This window comes from Pteropus medius, unplaced genomic scaffold, assembly GCF_902729225.1.
Source record: "Pteropus medius unplaced genomic scaffold, Ma_sr-lr_union100, whole genome shotgun sequence".
NCBI lineage: Eukaryota > Metazoa > Chordata > Mammalia > Chiroptera > Pteropodidae > Pteropus > Pteropus medius.
The window spans coordinates 35864940-35882322 of NW_024349800.1; the positions used below are offsets into that span (position 1 = coordinate 35864940).

General features: G+C 35.3%; 2 protein-coding genes across 8 annotated transcripts in view; one reads left to right on the forward strand and one right to left on the reverse strand.

Moving 5' to 3' along the window:
- The window catches only part of PIGF (phosphatidylinositol glycan anchor biosynthesis class F), a 27370-nt gene extending 20036 nt beyond the window's left edge, over positions 1-7334 (forward strand). For 5 of the 6 annotated variants that reach the window (XM_039887250.1, XM_039887247.1, XM_039887249.1 and 2 more), the window contains one exon: positions 7019-7327. In XM_039887250.1, the coding sequence (XP_039743184.1) occupies positions 7019-7132 (114 nt within the window). In that variant the 3' untranslated portion in view covers positions 7133-7327. Of the gene's footprint in view, positions 1-7018 lie in introns of all 6 variants that reach the window. The other variant, XM_039887248.1, reaches the window with a different exon arrangement.
- The window catches only part of RHOQ (ras homolog family member Q), a 34170-nt gene continuing 24016 nt past the window's right edge, over positions 7230-17383 (reverse strand). Inside the window, exons 3-5 of one of the 2 annotated variants that reach the window (XM_039887252.1) lie at positions 11417-11581; positions 11023-11118; positions 7230-7676 (exon numbers count right to left, since the gene is read on the reverse strand). In XM_039887252.1, the coding sequence (XP_039743186.1) occupies positions 7644-7676; positions 11023-11118; positions 11417-11581 (294 nt within the window). In that variant the 3' untranslated portion in view covers positions 7230-7643. Of the gene's footprint in view, positions 7681-11022; positions 11119-11416; positions 11582-17383 lie in introns of both variants that reach the window. The other variant, XM_039887251.1, reaches the window with a different exon arrangement.

A 17383-nucleotide genomic window follows, 5' to 3' on the forward strand; every position in this document is an offset into this window, starting at 1 on the left:
GACATTTCAGATGGCAATAGGAAGAAAATGTAACATTTAGCTATCTCTTCATTATGTACAAGGCATGGGGCTTGGCACTGTCACACAAGTAACTTAATCCTGACAACCGTAGTGCAAGGTAGGTTTCATTCCCATTTTACACATAGGAAAGTCAAAGCGTGGGGAGAGGAGTACACAACTCGCTCAACATGACTTGGCTGATAAGAGGAAGACTTCCTGTAGGATCCAGACCAGCCCCTCCGGACACCACAATTTTCCTCATTAATGGAGACTCTGAAGCTTTTCTTTTTAAAAAACAGCCATAGTTTAAATCTCTTTGGAAAAGCTTTAGTTGGTATTACATTGCATTTCTTTCCCTACATAAGAATTTCATTTAAATGCCAGCACCACTCTGGTGATATATGTATTTTAGACCATAAAACTTAATACATTTGCAGGAGAGCATTTGAAGCTAATACGCAAAGCTTTTGTGCCTAGAAAACCCACAAATGCCTTTAAACTTTGAACTTCAATGCTACTATCTCCAAAATGGAATTGAACCAGATAATCTAATCTCTTCTGAGCATAATTCTTTCTTTAAAACCAAAATCGATTTTTAAAACAATTTGAAATTCTTTAAAACTATTTGTCCTGATTCCCACCAGATATCAGATAAATGAAGCATTGCTAGATTTAAAAATCCTTTTTGTTTTCTCTGGTTTTATTAGGTTAAAATTTTAATATTTGGGAAATATATTCATTTTCTAAAGCCACAAATGCCACAGATAATGCTTTCATAAATTGAAGCTAGAGATCATAAGGATTATAACTAAATGAATTACTACAAATAATGCTAGAGTGATGGATAAAACTAAGATTATGGATTTAATTATTGAAGGGTTGCCTGTTTTTAGGTTAATTGATGTTTCTGTTACCAAAGGTATTATACAGTTTTAGACAGACCAAAATAAATTTAAATGAATGTGATTTATATGTTCCAAACATGAAAAAAAAACCTATTATACTTAACTGACAGAAAATGGTTTTGGATTTAAAAGGTGGGTTCATTGTAATCCTGTTAATAGTGTTCTGCTAGTAGGACTTTCAGTGTGAGAGAGAATAGTGCTGAATAGGTTAACTCATGTACGTGATCTTGGCAAGGATCATTTAGTGTCACTCTGACAAGTTCCAGACCAGAGACTACACACCTCACCATAAATAGCTCTTCCCAAGTCTATACTCTTAGACATAGGAGAGTGGTAGAGTATACACATATCAGTGCAGATTTACAATTAGAGAAATGTGCCCAGATAGTAGATAATCCGTACATGTATTCATTCCTACATCAGACAATAGCATTTGCTTTAAGAACATCTGGGAAAACACATCACTTAAATCCAAATTCAGGGGAAAATGGTCATTTAAAAAAAGTAGAAATGTCATCAGGCTTTGAAAGATGAATTCTGTCTGTTGTACAAATACAAAATTTTGATAAGCACAATAAACAAATACATTAAAAAGTAGCTTGTGAGAAATTTAGAACTGGCTGCCTGGGTTTTATCTTTTTTATCTGAAAGAGCTAGTAATCCTAATGGTTGTTGGGTTGTTCTGAGTGTTTTGGGGTGTTCTGTAGATAGGTCAGTTCTCCCTTGATATCTGTGATGGCATATACCTCCAAAATTTATAAGTATATTGTAACACATATTTTTAAGAATTTGTTATTCAAATATATCCAGAATTAAATAATCTTAGCTTGTAACTTAACTGCTTATTTTGTAGAAACTCAATAAATAGTTGTGGATGGAGTCATTCATATGAGACTCTTAAAAATGACACAAATGTCTACCAGTGGTTAGTTTAGAACCAATTTCTATCAGTTTACAAGTAAAATGTGTAGTATTTTTTAAAGTAGCCTAATGTCTTAATATAATTAAAAAATTTTTGTTGACTATTTTTAACTAATTTCAAAAGGGATCATAATTATCTAATTTCAAATACCTAATCATCATTTTAGGAAATCTGCAGCAGCTTGTAAACTGCCATAGTGACATACCAAACTAGCTGTTATATGGAGTATCAAAAACTTGTGAATGTCATTTTAATGACATTACAACATTAAAAGATCTATTTGTACTTTAAAGGAACCTACATAATATTGTGCATATTATAATTAAGTAAAGTGTATTTAAACTGTTTACTTTCAAATCAAAACAAACAAATGCCATCTACATCATTGAAAATGATCCTTAAAATTCTGAAACCAAAATTTAAAGGGTCACAATATTTCTTTGGCCAACTAGAACAGTTAATAAAAATACTTAAGAGTGATGGGCTTCTTACCCAGAAGTCCATAGGTGGGCTTCAGAGGTCTGTGAACCCCTGAAATATATATATATATGGATTGTGTTTGACAAGAAGAAAACATAAATTGTTAGATGTTTTTTAAGACTATTTTTAAAGTACTAAAATTTGGGCAGAACTTTTTTTTTTAACAGGAGCAGCTTTAGAGATAGTGTATTTGGGGAATGATGGTGTTCTACATTGTAATAACTTATTTCATATGTGCCTATTAGGAATATGAACTAAAAGATTATCATCAAGTATATCTCATGTAGTAGTTACCTGTACTATGTGCCAGATACTGTTATAAATATGGATGTAAATACTGCTTTTATCTTATTTAATCATTATTGCATTTTAACCATTTTAGCAATTCTAGGAGGTGAGTTTTATGATGATCCTCATTTTGTAGATAAGAAACCAAGGCACAGAAAGGTTAGGTGACTTGTTGAGGGCCACATTTTGAACAAATGGCAGAGCTGAGACTGAAATCCAGTCTAATATGAAAATCAGTGTTCTTAATCATTATTCTGTACTATTTAGAACGTTTTGAAAAATAAACATTACATAGATATATTAGTACATTTTCCTTTCCTGAAATGTAAGCAGAGTTCTATAGTAATGTCTGATCAGAAAAGAGCAGTATGGTCTTCAAGTAGAAATAAGCTTGTAAAATTTTTAAATGTCTTTCAACCAGAAATAACATCAATTTGTTTAAGAGAAAACACAGTTGTATCTATTTTATTTCCTAGCAATTTTTTTTAACTAATTAATGAAATTGCTGCTTTATTTCTGAGAGATACAATAATTTATTTCTGGTTACCATGTACCCAGAACCTATGATATTGGGCCTTTGTTAATGTTATTTTAAGAGAACACTGACTTGTTTTAAGTGATAAAAAACATAAGGAGTCATTTGATTTAGAGGAAGGTTAATAGTACTATGCTAAGCAAGCACTTTCTTCATGATGTAGCTGTTCATTTTTTCAAAAATGTTTTAACAGTAATTTTAACAATTTTACCTACTTGTATTATTTTTTGTTAACAGGTTTTTTCCTTGTATGATTTAAAAAAATTTTTTAATCTTTAAAAAACTTAGAAAAAAGAAGACAGTCATTTCGATGACACTTGTGAATCACTTCCTTGACATGAATGTCTTTGAGTTTTCTATCTTCCTTAAACGAGATAATTCTAAATAGCCAAATCAGATTACAGTAATTTGGAGAAATGTTTATAGTGATGCAGTTGAATTGTCTGTTCAATAGATGATACCATGTGAGTTTTTAAAAATCCTATTTAAGCATGAAGAATGTTAAATAAAAACATTTCTGAATGTGAGACTATATAGTTTTAAATGCAAACTTCAAGATCTAATTATGAAAATACACAATAAAACTAGGTTTGACGAGTCAATATGAATTGTTGCCATAGTGTAGTTTAAAATTTTTTAAAGCAATGATAAGGTTAGTAAGAAATTGCTTGGGGAAAGGTCATCAGTGAGCAACCTCCTCCAATTTCCTTCAGCTGATCGTTTTGCCATTCCCTCTTTGGTCTACAAAAATCTGGAAAGTTGGCCTTTGTATAAAGAAATTCTCTATGTTACAAGTAAGGACTACTACTTATTTTAGGAAAGTTGAGCAGGAAAAGCCTGATCCATCACTAAGAAACCATCTGCAGAGCCAGTCCAACATTTTAATTTGCTGATGGCATGAATATCTTGAGATAATAGCAAGCCTTAACCCTTCATTAGATAGAAGTTTTTAACCAATATTTATTCCATTTTTGGCATTCCACTGGAGGTGAAATATAGCAGCTGTTTAAGGAATATGTGTGTGAATATATGTGAGTATTTAGAAACAAAGAGCCATACTGAAATTATGAAGTGATTAAAAGAGAATTTAGTAACCCAAGTTAAAATTTGGCTAGGATTCACGAGAGATTGTTCTCCTTAGACTTTGACAGTGTGCTTTTTAACAAAGTACAGATGCTCACACTTGACCAGTTGTGAGTAGATTCACAGCATGAGAAACAGGAGAGTATTATCCCAAATGTTTACATAGGGTGTTAAATAAAAACTATTAAGGTAAAAAGTTCAATACTTTACATAGATAGTAAACTATGCATATTATTTTATTTGTAACCCCATGTGTTAAGATGGGACACTGTTAAAGTAACAATCACTTAAAAAACAACCAACAAACCAGTATTTAATTTGTTACTTAAAATTAATAATTAAAAATCAAATGGAAGCAATGTCTAAAGTAAGAATTCACAATAAAAACTATTCAGGCTCTTATTGGAAATATAATCATTCAAAATGGACTAACCTAAAATATACCTTCAGAGATAGAATAAGGGTGTAAGTTAGCAAAGTGTTAAATAAGATTTCAGGGAGCCGGTAAAATTACTTTTAAGAACTTAAGAACTGCTTATATGCAAAAAAATATTAACTGTAAATTTAAGTTCATTCATACATGGCCTTATTTGAAGCAGTATATTGCATTCACTAGTAAAATTCATATCAGTAAGATATTTCTGAAGTATATTTTTCTCAGATTTTCACTATTTTGAACTAGTTGTTCCGGTTACTAGTCCGAATTTCTTAGGAAATCTAAGCCTTTAATGAAGACATGCTTCTGAAAAATAAGGCAATTTTCTACAATCTGCTTATGAATAGAAATCTTTGGTTTTTAGTTAAAGCGGCAGGAAGGATTTTGCAAAAAGAAAAACTAAAGAATCAAAGCAATGAAAAGGCTCTTAGCAATGGGAAACTCCAAACCCCACCAAGGTCAGTAGAGTACCTAAGGCACCTCAGGTTCAGAAGACACAATCAAATCATCTTTGCGTAGAGTTCTGATCATCTATATACAGGATTTTTATCACCTTGAGAATGTGAAGCTGAAAAGGTAATGTCTAAACACGGTTATTGTGAATAAGAAGAGAATCATAAGAGTTCATAAATGGGAGATTTAGGGATCATCTGTTCTACCTCCCATACGTATAGATGAGGAAACTGAGGCCCAGTCATGAAACAGGACAGCAGAGCTGTGTTTTCAGATTTTTAGTCCATTTCTCTTAGGGCAGAACAAATTCTAGATTTTAACTTCCATTGGGCTAGTAATCCAAGTATAAGTTTCAGAGATGTGAATTTGGGGGTGGGAGTGGGGGGAATTCCCATCAAATCCCCAAAGGCAAGTTGGAAATGTATAATACTTTAATTTCTTAATTCCTTTATACCAAGTGTTGGGCAATTTATAGCTAATGTACTAACTGATTTACACAATTCCTTTCAATTCTGTCTAAAAATATTAGACCAAAATTAAATGAGAAAGTTACATAAGATTCCCTTTGAGCATACATAAGGCCGTGGTATTTAATGTGACTCGCCCCTTTTTGGGAGAAGAGGACATCTCACTGTTCATTTCAGAGAAAAAAAGCTCCTGACTCGTTATCTAGTAGACTCTCCATTCTTCATGGGGAAGGCGAAGCTTATATTTTTAAAAATCTCTACAAAGCTCACATACAAGACAGTACACATCCTAGATTCGTGACTGATATGAGCATTTAAGGCTGTCATTTTCAAGTATAAAAGTTTAGTGTTCTGTTACCCAACCTGTGCAATAGATATAGCTATAAGCCTAAGCCATGGAAATTAGTAGGAGCTCACCAAAAGCTGAAGTCATATTTAGGCAACAGCAAGTCTTAATGTAGGAAAGGCTGGGAAAAAAATCTATGGGTTAGATTATGCTTCTCTGAACTGCATTAATTTGTTCACACTGAAACTTTGTCTAACACTATTGTCTGTTGCATGGGGTGTTTGGAATAAGGCAGATCCAGCAGACCAAACAAGGAAGCTTAATTAGGTAACAGAACTAGTAATGAAAGTGGTTCACCTCGAACACAGTTCTGTGGCCTCTTCCCCCAGAGAAAGATTAGAAATGGCTCTAGTATACCAAATAAGCTTCACAGATGAACATGTAAAAAATTTTTAAAGCAGGGCCTTTCACGTAGGGACCAACATGTACTGCTTATGGATGAAATAAATTATTATTTACTTCTGACTTGATGTAATGTGAAATGTAACATGGCTGGGAAAAAATGGTTATCTGGAAGCCAGTATTTTGTTTGCTTTACACTCTAGGTGTTGGACTTAAGTTGTAGTTCTGTAACTTCTGCTGTGGTTTCAATATCTATCTGAAAGGTGACATCAGTTTTATAGTGGAAGCGGTTGCTTTGTTGTAAATTCCATGTAACATGCTTGAATTCTAGGTCTTTCTCTTTAACACAATTTAAAGTTTCTTGTGGTTTGGTCAGCATACACACTTCTCATTTCATTTGATATACAAGCCAAGGTGGAAATTCAGAAACAAAATTACCAACTAGTTCAGAGAGCTAAATTGAGTCCAAGATTATAGCAAAGTCTGACCCAAAATTTTAATTTGTAATTTTAGCATGTCTCTCATGCAGTCTGGGGAGCATCAAACTAAATCTACAGTCAGAAGCCTTGTTACAGTTGAATGCACATTAACTAAAACGTGTACATTTTTAGTGTTCATGATAAATGCAGTTATGACCTTATTACACTTTTGGCATTCTTTAAGAAAGCACATTAAGCTTTAATATAGAAATATTTAGGTTACACTTGTGCTCAAGTAATAAAACATTTGTTCTTTTTTGACCTCATACATTCTCTCCTCAGGTATGGCCCATCTCCTGTACGCTTGGAGCAACCTTTGGCTACGTGGCTGGCCTTGTTATTTCACCACTCTGGATATACTGGAATAGAAAGCAACTTACATATAAGAACAATTAATTGGAACAAAGGGAGAAGATATTTCTTTGTGCAGATTCCGTAAAGACTGTGCAGAAATGTGTATGGGGTCTAAGCCAAGCAGTTCCATTTACAGCACTTTTTTTATAGTTACAACATGATGCGATTGTAGCTTTTTAAACTATGAAACCCCTGAGAGATTGTACCTTCTAGTTGAAATAAAGTATTTATAATGGATTGTGGCTTCAGATGCTGTTTGCTGCTTCTTGGACCTTTAAGAAACATTCTTAATGAACCTTATAGTTCTGAGGACAGGGTTGTTTTTTTCTTTCAAGTTTTAAACTGCTTCAGTATAAGAGGTCTGGGTATAGCTGTAGCATTTCATATGCTTTCTTAGAGCGAAATGGACAGTTTCCTTGGCCACTGAAGATGTCTCACGTAATCAGACAACAGTTTATACATCTTGATCCTATTCTTTTTTTTACTGTGTGTTTCTTTGGAGTTAAAATGGCTATGATAGCCTCATCAAAAACAGTCTTCAGTCCCTTCTGGGTTAAAGCTGAACATTCCACATAGCAGCACGCTCCTATCTGGGAGGAAGAAAAAAAAATCACAAATATATAAAACCTTTTTTACACAATTGTTTTGACACAAAGACACCATTACAAGAAAATTATAAAGTACAACTATGCAAAAAGAATTAAATCATCATAATACCCAGAGATAGCTAACTATTAAAAGACTAGTATACATAGCCTTCCAGACTTCTGTCAAATTCATTCATCAAATACTGGGTACCTACTATGTGCCAGGCACTGTTTCAGGTGCTGGGGATAATGTCAATGAACTGAACACTAGAGCAAAGTCCCTGCTGTGTGATGCTTACATTTGCTTAAGTTCTAGGGGAGGGACAGATGAAGGACTATAGAGCAGATGGTGGCACATGCTCTGGAGAAAAAGCAAAGTGAGGGAGATGGAGAGTGCATAGCAGGGTGGTGGTGGTGGTGGTGGTGGTGGTGGTGGTGGTGGTGGTGGTGGTGGTCAGGGAAAGCTCAACGAGGTGAAGTTTGAGCAGTGAGGGTTACCTAGAGGAAGAATTTCAAGGTAGACAGACCCACAGGTGCAGGAGCTTGTTTGGAGCATTTAGGAAATGGTAAAGGAGCCAGAGTGGTAGGAGAGAGAATGGGGCAGGGATGGCAAGAGATGAGTTTAGTGAGGGACCCTCGAGGCCACGCTAAGGACTTTGGCTTCTACTGAGCACTCATTTGCCAAATGAGAGAATACAGCAAGGAACAAAAGTTAAGTCTACCAATCACACTTACACTTTAGAGGGAGAAGACCATGAACTATAGAGGTAGAATATCAGAAGGTAATAATGTGGTTTGGAGAAAAAAGGAGAAGCAAGATAGGTAAAGAGTGAAGACAAGATCGGGCAAGGTCTCATTGAGAAAGTGACATTTGAGCAGAGATCCAAAAGGAATGAAAAAATGAATAATGATCCACAGGGAAGAACATTCCAGGCAGAGGGAGCAGCGAAAGCACAAAGCTCTGAGGTAGAAGACGAGAACAGCAAGGAGGCCGTGACCCTGAAGCACAGTGAGTGAGGCGGAAAGGTAGCAGGAGCCATGGTGAGGACGCTGGCCTTTACTCTGAGTGAGCTGGGAGCTGCTGGATGATTCTGGGCAGAGCAGTGACCTGATGGAGCTTTTATTTTAAAAGACTCACTCGGTCTGTTATGCTGAGCACAGTTTAGCATGAGTTAGAAACTATCCTGGTATAACAGGCCCGAGGTGGAGGGGCCTGAACCTGATTGTTAAAGGAGGGGATGGTGAGTAGCATTTGGAATCTGGATATACCGTGAAGATAGAGCAGTATGTTTTACAACAGGGTTGGCTATATGGTATGAGAGAAAGAGCAAGGTCAAGTGTGACTTCAAGGTTTTTGACCTCAGTTACTGGGAGGACAGGCCTGGAGGGTGAAATTAGTAATTGTTTTAGACATGTTAATTGTGAGATGCTTAGCCACCTAGATGGACTTGTCGAGTGAACAACGGGATAACCGAGTCCAGAGTTTAGAGAAGAAGTCTAGGCTGGAGACAGAAATTTGAGAATCTTCAGTAGTAGCTTGTTCAAACCACAAGACTGGCAGAAGCTCATCCAGGCCTAGAGAATGGGTGTGGAAATAGAAGAAAAGATGTGCAAAAAGCTGAGTGCCGATCCCTGAGCCCTCCAACATTCAGAGACAGGGTGATGTGGTGAGAAAGGAGAGGCCAATGAGAGGGGAGAAAAACCAAGGAAGGAATTCAAGGAAGCCAAGTGGAAGTATTTCAGGAAGGAACCAACGACTGTGCCAGATGCTGCCACAAGGCCTAAAAACAGGAGTATATTGTTTTTGCAACAACTTTTTTTCTTATATAATAAATATAAACATCTCAATGGATATATTAGTATAAATTTTTCATAGATGCAGGGTTTTGGGGGAGTTTTTTTGCCATTATAAACAATGCAGCAACTTTGTAGCCATCTTTTTAAGCACATCCCTAATAATTTTTAGGATAAACTCCTACAAATGGAATTGCTTAATCAAAAGTGTGCATGACTTAAAGGCTTGTGCGTATCGTCAAGACTGCTTTTACTCAACAACCAACACAGTACCATAGAGTGCCCACTTGCTTTTACCCCGAGAAGAGTAGCTATCGTAATTAATTTCTTGTTTTTTTTTGCCAGTTTTATCAGTGGTAATTGAACTTACATTTGACTATTAAGTTTGAACATATTTCCTATCCTCAATGGCAATCTGCAATTTTTTGGTGAATTTTCCATTGATGTTCCTAGCCCATTTTTCTGTTGGGGTATATATGTCTTTTTCTGATTATTTCATTTGCAAGGTGTTCCTGTATACTAAGGATATTAACCCATTTTTCTGCCATATGTGTCAAGTTTGTTATATGACTTTTAATTTTATTTCTAGTATTTGACGTATTAAATTTTTATGTAGTTAAATCATTAATATTTTCATTTATGACTTTTCCTTTTATGACATTTAGAAATTCCTCCTTTCCCCAAGATTATGAAATTGAATATGCAGACTTTCTAAAGTGATTTGTTAATGAAGCTATTTATCTTTTGCTTTAGGAAAATCTGTCCTCCAAAAAATTTTCTCACTTTCTTCTACCTCCTGATAGTACAATTTAAAAGATCTTATTAGGTTCTGTTTCCACCAAAGCCCTATTAAAATCACAACATCTAAAAAATAGAATCTAATAATGCTAGGGCCCAGTAGAGAAAAAAGTAAGCCTAGCTTTGGGGCAAGGGAGGAATATAAGTTAAAAGGTATTATGCACATCAGTTATGTATTTTTTATAATGCTACTATTTCCTATCTTTCATAAAAAGATTGGAAGAAAATTCGACTCATTTCTTTTCAAACCTAGCCAATATTTTTTGTTTTTAACTGCAGATTTAAACTGTCACCCTATGCCACTCCACTACCTACTCCATGAGTGTTAACTGAACACAGAGCCTGATTTAGCATGGTACAAATATTTAAGTGATTAAGAAGAACTTAATGATCAGGACTTTTCTGATGCCTCTTTCTATATGTGACCTTTTTAGGGAAATATTATTGGTGGTATAAGAGCCTGGACTCTGGAGTCAGGCCTTAACTGAAACCCAGCTCTGCCATTCATTACCTGCATGACCTGACAAGTTACCTGAGAAGTTATCTGACATCACCAAGCCTCCATTTTCTGTCAAACAGGGAACTAGTCAGAACTATCTCAGAGTTGGTGCAAGGATTAAATGAGATAATACATGGAAAGCACTCAGCACAGTGCCTGGCATATGGTAAGTGCACAATGAATGTTAGCATCTATTATTACCTTAGCTGCTTTCGCATTTCATTTATTTTTAAATTCTGTAAAGGTTCCATTACCTCTTTTGCTAGTTTCTGTCCTTGTTCCACACATATAGGTTTTTCTTTCATATCATTCAGTCTTGCTAAAGTTTTGGGGTCATCTCGGAGATCAATCTAATTAAGAAAGGTCAATAATGTCCCATAATATTACAAGTCTTTAAACATAAATCAAAGCATGTAGTCCCATTTAATGCCCACATAATAAAAGATTAAACACAAGAACTTAATTTTTAAAACCAACTAATATAATTTTGGCACTTTTTCCAAAAACCCGACAGAATTTATTAAAACTTGCAACTAAGATTAAAGACATGTATCATTTGCTAAACCTCAGGACCACTTGTCTGAGAGCAATACCACAAGATAGGCCAGAGAGATTATTCTTAAATGGATAAAATCAAAGCAGACATACCTGAGTTCCTATTAATAAAAAGGGTACATTTGGTGCATATTCCTTAAGTTCTGGTACCCACTCCTCTTTCACATTTTGAAATGAGGCTGGATTTACCACAGAGAAGCATATAAGGAAGACATCAGTCATTGGATAAGATAAAGGCCTCAGACGATCATAGTCTTCCTGAGGAAGAAAGAGAAACCTCATTATTTCTGTTTCCATTTCTTTAGTGTACTGATAATGTATACATCAGATTACATGATCAAAGAAGCAAAGTCAGGTGTATTTGTGGAATATATAGCACTCTCCATAAAACATGATAATCCCATTTGTTTTCGTTAATTTTCCTTCTGAACACCAGTGGGGTAAAAATATGACAAGATCATTAACTACAATGAAACCTGGAGGAGATATATTGTGATAACTAAAGCTGTCACTGTAAACATTAACTGACAAGTTTGCACAAAGAGCTGATTATAGCTAGATGTTGTCTAAGTGTTATCATTTATAATAACTAATAGGTACTGAATGTTTACTGTGTCGTGTACTGATGTACATGCTCTCCCATGTATTACTTATTTAATCCTCAGAACAATTATATGATAAGTACCATTATTCATGTTTTCCGTTTGAGTGAACTGAGGCACAGAAGTTAAATAACTTGTGTTAAGGATACATAGCCAATAAGAAGAGATCATGCAATCCATGTTGTTCTACACTCTTCAAGTATGTCTTTGAGATCTTTGCAGACCAGAATACGTTAGACTACCATGTAATTTTAAACCGCTGCTTCATATTCCTTGGAGGGCTGTACTATTGATGGTTGTTTAGCATCTCTCTATCACAAAAGGCAGCGAAGATCTTGTTTTGCTTAGACTATTTTCCGCGACACAAAATTCTATTTATTTATGTTCCGGTGAGTAAACAGAGTCAGGATTCCATTTTTGTCAGGGCCAGTCTGTCATTTGGTTTCAAGGAAACTTTATTTTTGGCCTAGGCCACCACCCCTCTTAAATGACCCACTTCACCACCAGAACTGCAGTGGACGTGGAAACTAAAATGCTAAAAACATCTTCTACTTGCAGTTTCAGCAGCAGTATCTCCCTCATGGAACAATTTTCTTTCATGTAATCTTCTAATATTTTTCTGGGCGTAATGTTCCAATGAAAGCTATTAACATCTCAGAGTCTTGACTTTAAGTTAACCCTTCTGTTTTTCTATGATTTCGAAGGGCACATTCACAGTCTGGAGCTGCAGTCATTGACAGATTTCTCAGGTGTTAGCTATCACAGGCCAGGAGGGGAAATGCCATCCACAACCTTTTTCACCCTTTATTTTTAAAAGTGGAAGCCTCTAACTGGTTATGAATAAAGCAGTGCTCTGGTGTTAAGAAATTATTAATGAAGAAAGCAAGTAGAGTGGGTATGAAATACATTGTAACTGCACCATCCAGTTACTATCAGAGGACTCTTATCAAAAATAGAACATGTTTTTAAAAATCAGTTTGAATGGGTGTATTAAATATACTTCCTGTACTCTGCTGCTTATTTCAAACTGCATATCATTAATGGGAGAAAAGAGATGGCATTTAATCTTAGCATCTACCCAGCAACTACATTCCAAGAGAACTGGCATGGTCAGGGAACGGGGTGCTGCTCTTGTTAAAAAAATCTCATCCATATTTAGATCTCCAATTTTCAGAGAATTAGAAATGGAGATACTATCTCACAGGTGTATGAGAAGTAAATGAAATAATGCAACTAAGGCACTCAGCATGCTGCCAGGCACATAAAAGGACCCATCCAATGCTTTCACATAGATTCTTCATCCCACAGGAAACCGAGTCTCCTATTCTTCCGTAAATCCATGCAAGGTCCCGGCAGTCCCACACGAGTCCTGTTTTGCATCTCTTTCCAACCACAGAGAAGAAATTTCTTTAGTGAAAAATAAAAATTTCTACACTGGCATCGAAACACACAAACCAAACTGAGTTCTCTTGAGGACAGTATAATTTTCAGATTAATGAAAAAGAATATTATTACAGTACTAATTAGTCATTTGAGGACCCAAGAGCCTTGAGACTATTTAAATGTAACCAAAAAAAATAATAATAATAATAAGATTTATATATTTCTGGGAAAACCAAATTAGATTTTTTAATGAAAATTTTACTTTTCAAGCAAGTTTACCTCATCAGAGAAAAAGAATGTGCACTCCTTTTCTAGAAGGGCATTAAAAAGTAAGTGAATGCAAAGTTCTTTAGAAATACTTAATAATATTCATCCAAATATCCTACAGAACATAAGTCTGTTGTATGGATTGCTTTCATAACTATAGTAAATACTGACTTTCCTCAATAAGAGACATGTGGGCACAAAAGAAATAAATTAATCATTTCTAGATATTTGTTAAATTACAGATTTTGTTGAAATAATTAAAATGTGAAGGATTTGGGCTATTTAAAAAAACAACAACAAAGCATGTTTAGAACTCCTTAAAAAGAAATGTTACCTCTTAAGTCTGAACTATCTAAGATGGACTCCTGCCTGTAATCACCAGCTAAGTAATTGGCAGTTATTATAAGAATGACACCTTTCTGCTTCCATCCAGCTGAGTAATTAGAAGTCTAATAATAGACAGCAAATTAAAAAAATAATTTATCCCGTATGCATACTGTACCCTGAATCATATAAAATTGTTTATATCTATTGTACAGTATCTTGAGTGAACTTAATGTGAAATTCTGGATTTGGGGATAAGTAAATTGAAGCATGCAGAATACTTCATCTCTAGCTAGTTTAAATTTTACAACAAAACAAAAGTTAAATGTGGAGCGACTGCCCTTAGTTTTAAATAGCCACTTATCAAAGTCAGAACTTCTCAGAGTCAACCCTCTAGTGTCCTAATTATCAAATCAAGTGTATTTTAGTCCTAATAAAAAAAAAAGTAGGTATTTAAATATTGCAACATGGTAACTGGAACGTTCTCAGGAGTAGAGAAAGTATATTAAAGACAACCGTCTTATATCAAAACCATGAAAAACAATGGTGAGTTCAGTCAACAGGATGATTATTGGACCGCTAAGTAAAATCTTTAGTTTCCGATCAACTGGCTAAGAACCAGATGTATCAATTTTTTTTAAAGTGTCTTCTGGTAGCTTAGTGATTAGGCTCTCCATTTTTGACAAGTCTTTGATCTGTGATGAGGACAATCTTAAAAAATATCACACACTTACAACCTGACAAGGAACTGTAGACAATGAGGCTGAAAAAACGTGTTCTGAGAGGAAACAAAAGACCTTTGGGTATAAGAGAACTATAGCAAATACCATCAGGTGCGAGACCCCTTTTGAAATATGGCTCATCCAGCAGTGCTCATGAGCATCCCTACTTCTGCATGACCTTTGTCAATGCTTCATGTGGACCTGAGGCTCCCTCCTACTTTAGTGAATTCTCTTTAAAATACATATTTTTTAGTATGTGTATGTTTATTTAAAATACATATCCAAAACATGACTTTCAAGCAAAACTACTCACACTGGAAAGTATATGCCTTGCTCTGCTTTGTTAACTGGTATGCTATCACACACTGGTCACTTAAAATCAATTAGCAAAGATATATTGAGATCATACTGCATGGAAGGTGTTCTAAGGATATATACATAAATACGAGAAATAATTGTTCCCTCGGGAGCTTACAGTTTAACTAGGAATTCAAGATACATACATATAAAAAGATAGTTATATACAACAATGGGAGAAAGAAAAGTGTAAACTGATCAGGTAAATATATAAATGCTTCATTCTTGGATGAAGCATTTATATATTTACCTGATCAGTTTACACTTTTATATATTTACCTGATCAGTTTACACTTAATAAGCATCTATTAAACATCCAGAATGGTGCTAAGTGCAATCAATCATCAGAGAAATGAAGGACAAGATTCAGATCATATCTGACTTGTGTAACACCTTACAAACACTTGCAAAGCTCTGTCATAAGATATCTATGTTAAAAATGAGGCAATGAGCTCAAGTGAGCAATACTACCCACAATGCACCTCACTAGAGCTTTGCAGACCTCAAAGCCACAGTCTAGAAGAAAAGAAGCTGCACTGCTAGTGTGAGAACAGGCATAAGGTTAACACAGAGGACAAAGAGTTTGATAGGTGAGGAGAGACACAAACATTTATAACAGTCTCTGCTCTTAGGGAGTTCCCAGTAAGGGAGACAAATGTACAAGTCAGAATGTGGCAAATACCCAGAGTGGTAATTAGAGGACGCTAAGGAAAGACTTCTTAAAGGAGGAGGCATTTGAATCGGGCCTTACAGAATGGAGAGTATTGGCCCATATGGGACCCACTAGCAATGTGGCCTTGGTCAATTCTCTTATTTCTGAGAGGCTTAGTTTCTCTGTAAAATGGGAGTGTGTCAGTGACAAATGCTTTGAAGGCTATAAAGTATTATAAATGTTATTATATTCCCAAATAATCCAGGATGTTACTGTGATTTAAGAAATTGTCATTAATCAAGAACTTTCCTCTGTAACAACCTAGAAAGATGGGACCAAGTGAATAATTCTTTAACAGACAAGCCCCAGACTTCTAAAGTCTAAAACAGCTTCTACTTTAAGAAATACATAAAATGTAAGACAGTTAAGAATGTCCTAGACAACTGGTGGCTTATGGTATATGAAGAAGCAACTCTCTGTCGCTTCCAAAGTACATGGTAGTAATTTCCATCTGAAACATCTGTGTCTCGTGAGAAGCCCAAAATAGGTTATCAGGCATGGTTCTTGAGACACTGCAACCCCCAAAGGGTGCTGTACTGAAGCCAAGAGGCCACATGGACTGAAGTTAGCTTCTGAAGATAGAAAGTGTTCTGTCATAAATCTAACTTATAAATTATAAACATTCCTACAATAATTCTTAGTAATAGTAGTCTATGAAACCTCATTTTCCTTTGTGTTGTTCTTTTTGTCACTTTTGAATTCATTTTGTATTTAACTTTCTGAAATGCACATATCGCTTTTCACTCCCTTAACAATAATTCTGTTTTTCAAGGAAGCTGGGTTGGGTCCGTACTGGGAGCATTCTTATAAGTTTGGCTCCAAATACATCAGTGATGAGTTTATTGAATTTGCCTGCCACCTTCTATTATTACTGAACTAAAGAAAATTTGAGGAGGAGAAAGAATTTTTTTAAAGTTCTATAATTCCCTAAGAAGCGAGCATTTTTCAAAAACTTTTCAAATATTTATGCCCCTTTTGAAAAATAAATCTTCAGCTAGGTTGTAAATGATATTCATTACACACACACACACACACACACACACACACACATATCAGTGACCTGATTAGCTCTTAGTAAAAGAATTCTAGAAATTGAAGGTTTAGCTTCTAACATTCAGCAACTGTCACCTTCATATGTTTTTACTTATAATAAGTCAATTATAAATATTGACTTATTCCAATAAATATTCCAATTATTTAGGAGCTAGTGAACCAGATATTTGGCTTCTTTTCCATCACTGTCTTCTTTTTGACTGCCTGACTGATCATAAACCCTGTTTGGGTTGGCTGGAGAAAGAGAAGAGAAAGTTTAAACGTGCTGTAGCAGAAAGACAATCCGCTAGATACCTGGCCCAGCCCTCGTCATTATGGCCCAGGCCGTGTCATTATGAACCAGCACTAGCTCTTCTCTAAAAGAACAGGACTGAACTATATCGCCACATTACGTGGTTAAAGATGCTCAAAGTAACACTTTTTACCCTAGTAGGCAGCCCTAGTAACAGATTTAATGTGGGAGGAGATTTAAATGACTGGGTAAAATTCAAGCTTTAGGATTCTGTTTTATCTAAGCTGACCCCACAAGGCAGAGGATCAAGACTTAGCTAAATATGGCCCTCAGGCAAGTTGCAGTTCCCCATCTGTGAAGGGAGAATAAATATAGCATACACATGTTAAGATAAATGAGAGAGCTGGT